The following is a 9,962-nucleotide window of genomic DNA, read 5'->3' on the forward strand; positions in this document are numbered from 1 at the left end:
GGCAGCAGATAATACCGCAACTTGGAACAAGACCAGAATAGTACCAAGCAAAGCTTTTCCATAGCCATATATCGTTGCTCGACCTCCGTCAAGGCCCGACTGAGGTAGAAGACTGCCTGCTCTAATCCTGCCTCATTATCCTGGGCCAACAAGCTCCCAATGGAATAGTCTGTGGCCAAGACTTGCAATTTCAAGGGTACTCCTCTTCGTCGTGGTGCTAGTACAGGTGGCTTGGCAAGGTATTCCTTGATTGCCTCAAATGCCTTCTGGTGCTCAGCAGTCCAATGGAAATCCTCCCCCTTTTTAATTTTAGCAATAAGGAGAATGCCTTAGTCCGACTAGCCGAGTTGGAGATGAACCGTCAGAGGAAATTAACCTGTCTGAGGAACTTTTGCAGCTTCTTTTTAATCGTCGGTGGTTTTGCCTTCCTGATGGCCTTGGTTTTATTTCTGTCCACCTCTATCCCTTTTCGGTGGACCAAAAAACCTAGGAAATTCCCGGTTGCCACCCCAAAATCGCACTTGAGAGGATTCATTTTGAGGCCATGAAGTCTCATCCTCTCAAATACCCTTCTCAAGTGGTCTAGGTGCTCCTCCTCAACTTTGGACTTAATCACCACGTCGTCAATGTAAACCTCTGCAAATTTGTCGATCATATCATGAAAGATGGCATTCATAGCCCTTTGGTAGGTTGTGCCAACATTCTTTAAACCGAACCACATGACAACCCATTCATAGGTTCCTAACGCTCTAGGACAGCAAAATGCCATTTTTGGCACGTCCTCTTCTGCTATGAATAACTGGTTGTACCTAGCATGTCAGTCTATGAAGGACATTATCTCAGTTTTGGATGCGGAGTCCACCAGCATGTCGGCTATGGGCATCAGATACTCATCTTTTGGGGTGGCTTTGTCGAGGTCCCAAAAGTCGATGCACACTATTAACTTGCCATTTTTCTTAACAACAGGGACGATATTAGATAACTATTCCACGTAATGGGCAGGCCTTATGAATCCTGCCTTGAGCAACCGTTCTATTTCATCCTTAACCTCTAGGATGACATCCGACGCCATGCGCTTGGGCAGTTACATTACTGGTCTAAAGTTATCCTTGATGGGTAATCGGTATTCAACCAGTTTTTGATCTAGCCCTGGCATCTCAAAATAATCCCAAGCAAAACAATCTTTGTATTCCTTCAACAAATTTACAAGCTCATCTCGAAATGACTGACTAAGTAAACTACTAACAAAAATAGGACGCTTGTCATCCTCTTCCCTTAGGTTAATCTCCACTAACGAGTCTTGTACTTCGGCCGGGGTCTCCTCCATTTTGGACGGCGCAGGCCATAAGTCCTCCATTTTAATTTCTATTCTGAGCTCTCTTACCCTTCTGGCCTTTGCTTCGGCCACCAAGCCTTCCTCCTTGGACATCCTTCTTTCCAAGACGGATACTGCCAACCTTTGTAAGATGTTTGTCACTACCCTGTTGTTGACTCTAATCATGACTCCCATTGGCGTCTAGTCAGCTGTCCCGAGTGGACGGCAACTGTGGCAATCCCGATGTCTCCCTGATATGGAAGCCATGCTCCATTACGGTGGCTGATGTAATCAAAGATGTTGGCCGCCCGTGTTCATCAGATCCTGTAAATCTGATAGGGCCAACACGCCCCCCGTGCAAAATGGCATCGGTGTTACTTGCTTCTACAACAAAGGGCCTGCTATCAGCCGTAACCACCTTGATATCCCCTCCATCCTGCCAGAAGATGAGAATCTGATGGAGGGACGAAGGAACACACGCATTAGCATGGATCCAATCTCGGCCGAGCAAGGTGTTGTAATGAGCTAAAATGTCCATGATAAAGAAGGTTGTCATAGAAACACACTCACCAACCCTTAATTCTATCGAAAGTACTCCCCTGGGCTTGGTGGCACCACCTAGGAAGTTTGTTACAGATACTTTTGCTGGAATGAGGTCCGCTTCGTCCTTTTCTAGTAGCCTCAGCATTCTGGGCAGGAGGATGTTGACCACGGCTCTGTTGTCTACCAGAACTTGCAACACAGGCTTCCCTTCCATTTGTGACTAAACATACAAAGGCTTCAGGTGTTGACACATCTCTTTGGAGGGTCTGCCCAAGATGTCGGGTACTCTTCCTCAGACTATTGGGGTGTGGACCATACATTCGGTCTCCCTGGTAATAACTGTCTGCACGTCTTCTGCCTGTTCTTCCTTTTCCTCGAGGGGGACGATCTCAATATCCATCACCCCGGACGTCACCTCTTCCAAAACATCACCGTCAAGCTGGTTTGCTTGACCTAGTTGATACTCAAATATTTGGGGTAGGACATAAACCATAGAGATCTGGACCTGTGCCTCAACGGACCCAAACATCATACTCACGAAGTCCACAAAGTCGGTCTCCTCTAACTCGGCTTCCTCTTTCGGCTGTTCAGCCTGTGTAGCCATATGATCAGCCTCTCCTCGCTCGGCCTGCCCAACTTGTGTGGTTGTGTGGTTGGTCTCCTGGCTTGGGGACTGCTTCCCGAGAACCTCAAAGTCGCTCTCCTCAGTCTTATAGTCAGACACTTCGGATTCAGGGGTCTATTTCCCTTTCTCAGGGCTCTTAACCTCTTATCATGGTTGGGGAATTTCTAGGGCTGGTTGATCCCTGGATACTGTTACACCCATCGCCCTTGATGCTTTCTGTGAGCGTCTAATGCCCGACTGTCTCCGCTGCCACCTCCTTTTTTGGGTCCTGGTCATTTTGGCCCACCTAGACTCAGCGGGAAACTTAGGATGGTGGGCAACGGTCTAATCATCCAACCTCACTGATCTGGGTATAACTGCTCTTGGTTTCATGATGGTCCTTGTGCAGTATCGACCATCGATGTCTGTTGGGCTCGTTTGGTTGTATGTTAGTCATCGCTTGACCGATGTCCTCCCTAGACGATCCTTGGCCGGTGGCCGTGACGCAGGCCTTTCTTCTCTTGGGTCATAGCGGGCTCCACTCGATTTTGACTCCAGCGGCCAACTGTTGGCCTTGCCCCTCGACTTTCATTCGTACACCGGTGACACTTCCATGTCGGAGAACGGTCTATCCTCCCTTTATGGTTGCTCTTCTATCAATCGCTTGCAATGAGTACAAACACCCTACTGGAAGGCGTGTAGTGTCACGCCCCTATCCCGAGCTTATGCCACAAGCACAGTCAAGAGGGTGATTGGGATGCACATGTCACCCCAAACCTACCAGGATCAACGACACAGTGTCCTGGCGCATGCTAATCACCCAAGGCCCACCCAACAATTACATTGAGCAAAAGGAAATACCATTCCAATATTTATCAGAGTAATGATACCGGAAGCATTAATTACATAAGCAGTTATACTATATTCAGCCATCTAAGTGATAATATAGAAATAGTACTGACATCGGCTGACCATGACATAACTACTCAAAATATAGTAAATTATTACAGAAAGAGTTTATAACGGGCTCGATACCCCAAAAGAATCAAAAGATAGGGAGATATCCCTAAAAGTATCAGTGCCCATAGGCACAATCATGGCAAGGGCAACCATCGTCATGTTCCTCTGACACGTAACCAGGTTCCTCTGTCCCAATACCATCATATTCTGTCGACTGTACATCCAGACTGACCAAGTAACCACTACCTACATCAGAGTCTAAAAAGTTGTGTACATAGGGGGTTAGCTCCACTGAGCCAATGAGGGGAAAGGGGAGTGCACATACAAACAATCACATATAGTCCATGATGCATGAAATGTTAAATTCATATTTTTCACCTAGCAAGCAATCTAAGTTGTGGCATATGTTACTGTGATAACTCGGGAAACACTGAGGGTCACTTATCCTATCGCCCCAGTGAAACCTCAATTATCACATGGGACCTGCGCCGGTAGAAGCCATCATGACCACCCAGTGGCAGACCCTGATAGCCATCACTACCCTTGTCCTGGCCTCTCCCACCTTCATAGACCACAAGTGCTTAGGCTATCCAACACCTAAACCCCTGTTTGCAAGGGTCGTAGCATAGGATACAGTAGATCCTAACCATAGATATACTACATGCATTTCTATCATCCCGAGAGGTATTTCGGGTGCATCAATGTCCCGTTCCATCTAGTACCCGAGTACCAGCACGGCATGACGCATACAGACCAGGATGGTAAACAAGTAATGATCATATTTATAAGAATCACGGGGTTCCAGTACCAGTGTAACCGGCACCATAACCCAATATCGTAATATAAAGCATCATGCTCACATCTCATCAAATCGTATCCACAGGTTTCATATGCAAAATGTAACATGGCAAGAATGAATATAAACACAGAAATCAATATATATTTCTAACTAATGAATCCCTATAAATATATTTATCAATCCCAATCATCACCCAAAGCCCACTCAATGTTTGCGTGATTGTCCATCGGGGTGTTTGGAAAGGTTTGCTCTAAGGCACGTACTTCTATGCAGATTTCAGGGTCTGAGAAAACATGGGAACGGCGTTAGAAGTATATAGATGGGTTCCACAAAAGATCCCAACAAAAGAATGTATTATGGGCCAAGACAGCAGGAATGGATGAAGGAACGGAACCAAACGGGTGAATCCGGTTGTGGATCCGCCCAGGTCATGCCCAGAAAATGAATGGAATGGACTCACAAGTGGATGCGGAACGTGAGTCCGCTCATAAATCCGTTCCAACCCTGAGACACGCCCGAGAGCAACTTAAGGATTCTGGGTTTCAGGCGGATTCACATAGGTGGGTCTGCTCATAACTCCGCTCCGGAGGAGAGCCTTATTAGGCTGAACAGATTAACGAACGGATACACGACAGTAAATCCGGTCGTTCGTCTGCTGCCCCTCATTTGAACAGCTGCGAAGAGCATCACTTCCAACCCTTCGTTTATGAATCCATTAGAGTCCTGAGGTTGGGAAGATGAGCTCAGACCTTCGTTAGAGGTCCAATACATGAAGTCCAACAAGAACCTCATAGGGTTTAATGGACTTGGATCCATTCCCAAGGTTTCTTTCAAACCTAAGCTAGATTTTGAATGTTTGAACAACATAAGGTCATTCAAAAACCATAAATGTACTAAAGAGGGGAATAGAAGCTTCAAAGGGAGAAATTTATGAGGTTCCATGGATTCTCAAGAGAACCCCCAAGCTTGGAACCGATCTCCATAGGATCTCCAAACCCATAAATGGAAGAGAGGAAGAGGTAGGTGAGGCCATTACCTCAAGGTTGAACCAATCGATGTCCTCCTCCACCATAGCCTCTCAAGCCCTTCTTCTCCAAGCCTTCAATGCTCCCTCAGCTCCACGGTTTGGGTAGGTAGAGTAGTAATGAGGCTTGAGGGTTAAGTTTTGGTCTTAAAACTAATCTCCCTCCTAAGGTCTGTTTGGCTTGGAGCTTAATGAGCCAAAACTCATTAAAAGACTTACTTAGCTTATGGGTCCACCCAATAGCAACCTATAACCCAAGGAAAGACAAGGATTAGGCCAACCTCGTCCCACAGACTAAACTAGGGTGCCCGAGGCACGGGGTGTAGGTCCCACACAAGGAAAATACACAAAACCCAAAGACAGCATGGGCGGACTAACGGACGGATGTAGTGCTAATGAGTCTGCTCGTGCGTTCGCTACTGCTGTAAGGGTAAAAACATAAGGGAAAAGGGTCGAGCTTTGGCTCACACTTCAAGGTTGACTAGAGTAAGAGACAATATCATTTACAAGATTAAATCTTACCCTTGACCATCATGATGTGTCCTTCGTGATCCCGAATAGCTTCCCAATCGCGATACTAAGCTCATCGCCAAAGGAGGTATCTAACTGTGGGGACACAGGGTAAGCCCTTCGGTACTCCTCACTTTACGGACTCGTGCTAGGAGGATGATCGACGAAGTCACCATCGACAAATCTTCCCTACTGCCGGTTTAGGAACCTCTCTTCTACAGGCAAGCCCGTGATGTGGTCAACGATCTTGTGGCTAGGTTTGACCATAAGTGAAAATAACTCGCCAGCATACACGGCAACAGAATCTACACGTCACACGAGAGAGAACGTTATTAAATAATAAATCCAAGCATGGGTGTAACATCCTCCCCACCTTACAAGAATTTCATCCTCAAAATTGCCATACCTTGTAGAAATCCCAGGGAAGGGTATTTCGCTCGCATTTCCACCTCGGCTTCCCAGGAAACTTCTTCTTCCAAGTGGTTACACCACTTCACTTTCACATAATGAATAGGTTGGTTGTGGAGATTCACTACCTTACTATCTAGAATCTTCTCAGGCTGTTCCTTATATGACATGTCTGCTGCCAGCTCTGGTGGCTCCTGAGACAGTATGTGACTGGGGTCATGAACATACTTCCACAACATAGATATGTGAAAGACATCGTGTACGCCATTGAGAGACGGTGGAAGTGCTAACCGATAGGCCACCGGCCCAACCTTTGCAAGAATCTCATAAGGCCCAATATACCTCGGGCTTAGTTTACCCTTCTTACTGAACCACATCACCCTTTCGTAGGTGACACCTTGAGGAATACTTTATCACCAATGAGGAACTCCAGATCCTTTCGCCGTTGATCGGCATAGCCCTTTTGCCTAGACTGGGCAGCTTTAATTCTCCCCCGGAACAAATCCACTTTTTCATAGGTTGCTTGTATCAGTTTCGGCCCAAGAATACGCTGCTCACCTACTTCGTCCCAACACAAGGGTGTCCGGCACTTCTTCCCATACTGTGCCTCAAAAGGGGCCATCCCAATAGTAGCTTGGTAACTGTTGTTATGGGCGAACTCGATAAGCGAGATGTGCTCATCCCATCTGCCCTGCATATCAATGGCGCAAGCTCGAAGTATGCCTTCCAATGTCTGTATTGTCCTTTTCGACTGACCATCAGTCTGGGGATGGAAGGCAGTGCTAAAGCTCAACAGGGTACCCATAGATCTGTGGAATCCACCCTAGAATTTGGAAGTGAACCTGGGATCCCGATCTGAGATCATGTTGACTGGGACTCCATGTAGGCGAACCATGTTATCAATGTACAAATGGGCCAATCTATCCATAGAGTACGTGACTTTGATGGGGATAAAATGTGCCATCTTTGTCAACCTATCCACAACGATCCATATAGCATCAATGCCCTGAGGCGTACGGGGTAATCCTGTAACAAAGTCCATAGTAACAAGCTCCCATTTCCATTTTGGCACAGGTAATGACTGTAACAATCCATGGGGACGCTATCTATCTACCTTCACTTGTGACAAGTGAGGCACCGGGCTACATACTCAGCTACATCCCTCTTCATCCCGCTCCACCAATAATGTTCTTTCAGGTCCCTGTACATCTTAGTACTACCTGGGTGAATCGAGTAAGGGGATTCATGTGCTTCTGCCAATACTTCCTTCCTTAGCTGATCGTCCTTAGGACGATCTCTAAACATGAGAACACCGCTGTCGGTTAGTGTGAAGTCCAGATCACACTGCATGTCACCCTAGATAGCTTTAATAATTTCCTTACAATGTTCATCTGAAGCTTAAACGGCCTTAATCTTTTCAACCAGAGTTGATTGCACGATTAAAGATGCTAAGGATAGGGTAACACCCTCCACTAATAATTCCAGATCCAATTTTCTAGCTTCTTCAATAAGCTCCCTGCTGGCAGCCAGAGATGCAATAGATAAGGTCTGTGATTTTTAACTAAGAGCGTCTGCTACAACATTCGCTTTACCCGGGTGGTAGTGATTGGTGCAGTCATAATCCTTTATGAGCTCCAGCCAACGCCTCTGTTTCATATTAAGTTCCTTTTGAGTAAAGAAATATTTGAGGCTTTTATGGTCACTGTAGATCTCACTTTTCTTTCCATATAAGTAGTGTCTCCAAATCTTCAGAGCAAAGACCACAGCTGCCAACTCTAAATCATGAGTCGGTTAATTCCTCTCATATTCCTTCAACTAACGAGAAGCGTAGGCCACCACTTTATCACCTTGCATTAACACGCAGCCAAGTCCCATTTTTGACGCACCATAGTAGACTACCATCCCCCCAGTGCCATTTGGTATGGTAAACACTAGAGCTAAAATCAGTCATTGCTTCAGGTCCTGGAAGTTCTTTTCACATTCGTCCGACCACTCGAATTTCACTCCCTTTTGGGTCAATCGGGTCATAGGAGCAGAGATCTTTGAAAAGTTCTCGATGAATCTCCTATAATAACCGGCCAGACCAAGAAAACTATGAATGTCTGCCACATTCTTAGGTGTCTCCCAATCAACTACTGACTGTACTTTGCCGGGGTCAACCTCAATACCCTTTGCTGACACCAAATGACCTAGAAAAGCCACTTGTTGTAGCCAGAATTCGTACTTGCTAAACTTAGCATATAATTATTTTTCTCTCAAGCGCTGAAGCACAAATCGAAGATGGTATTCATGCTCTTCTTCACTCTTAGAGTAGACCAGGATGTCATCTATAAACATAAAAATGTATTTATCCAACACATCATGAAACACCCTGTTCATCAACTCCACAAAAGCTGCAGGGGCATTAGTGAGTCCAAAAGACATAACCGAGAATTCGTAGTGTCCATATCGCGATCTGAATGCAGTCTTACTAATGTCAGTGCCTCTGATCTTCAACTGGTGATACCCCGAGCATAGGTCAATTTTAGAGAAGACCCTAGCACCTTGTAATTGATCAAACAAATCATCGATCTGAGATAATGGGTATCGATTCTTGATTGTCAGCTTGTTAAGTTCACGGTAGTCGATGTATAGGCGCATACTACCATCCTTCTTCTTCACAAATAGAACAGGCGCACCCCACGGGGAAACACTTGGCCTAATAAAACCCTTCTTCAGTAGATCATTAAGCTGTCCTTGAAGTTCTTTCAGTTCTGATGGGGCCATTCTGTATGGTGCCTTTGACACTGGAGCAGCACTGGGTATTAGTTCGATCATAAATTCTGTCTCTCGATCCAGTGGTAAGCGTATAAGGTCTTTTGGAAAGACATCAGGGAAATCCCTCACCACATTTATTTCTTCCATCGGTGAAATCTTGGCTTCAACGCCCACTACTGAGGCTAAGCAACACTGACAGCCTTGTGCCAAAAGTTTCTGGGCTTGGAGAGCTGATATAATTGGGTCCTTGGGCTTCTTACTTTTGTTACCCTTAAAGACAAACTCATTATCCTCTCCCGTCCGGAAAAGTATCTTCCTTTCTGCACAAATCAGACTAGCTCCATGCATGGATAACCAGTCCATTCCCAGAATCACATCAAAATCTTTCATGTCTAGGATGATTAAACTGGCTTCGAGCCCATGGTCGCTCACTCGAATAGGGCAAGAGTGAAAGGATCGATCCAGCTCAACTTTGCTTCCAGTCGGCGTACTAATTACATAAGCAGTTATAGTATGTTCAGCCATCTAAGTGATAATATAGAAATAGTACTGACATCGGCTGACCATGACATAACTACTCAAAATATAGTAAGTTATTACAGAAAGAGTTTATAACGGGCTCGATACCCCAAAAGAATCAAAAGTGTCACACCCCAAACCACCCCTGGGAGGAATGGGTAGGTGACCCGAATTGCATAACGGCAATCCGCCAAATCCCACGAATCTAGAAACAGTGTTTACATTCATGGAACCACATTCATCACTTTACCATAAGCAAGATCAGAGTGCTACAGATAAACTACAATTTCAATAATAAAAGGACGCATAGCGATACGGGGAAATGGTGATAATATATACATAAGTGAGTTTGATACATTTCCCCACAACCCACAACATAGAAACAAAGCTGATAAGATTAGTACTAAAGTTACTCTATACATATACATATACAGGGTGAGCATACTCAACCCCAAAAAGAAAAAGAAATAAAAACTACAACAAAACCACGGTCAGAACATGGATAAAGTCCTAGCAAAAATAA

General features: G+C 45.4%; 1 protein-coding gene across 1 annotated transcript; it reads right to left on the reverse strand.

Annotated features, from left to right (window-relative positions):
• Window positions 1-5,944: 5,944 nt before the first annotated feature.
• LOC122665511 lies at window positions 5,945-6,540 on the reverse strand. The gene is made up of 2 exons (XM_043861664.1): window positions 6,162-6,540; window positions 5,945-6,060 (listed from the first exon to the last, which is right to left on the reverse strand). Exons 1-2 carry the CDS (start codon window positions 6,538-6,540, stop codon window positions 5,945-5,947), a joined length of 495 nt encoding a protein of 164 aa, XP_043717599.1.
• Window positions 6,541-9,962: the final 3,422 nt, after the last annotated feature.

This window comes from Telopea speciosissima, chromosome 6, assembly GCF_018873765.1.
Source record: "Telopea speciosissima isolate NSW1024214 ecotype Mountain lineage chromosome 6, Tspe_v1, whole genome shotgun sequence".
NCBI classification, from domain to species: Eukaryota; Viridiplantae; Streptophyta; class Magnoliopsida; order Proteales; family Proteaceae; genus Telopea; species Telopea speciosissima.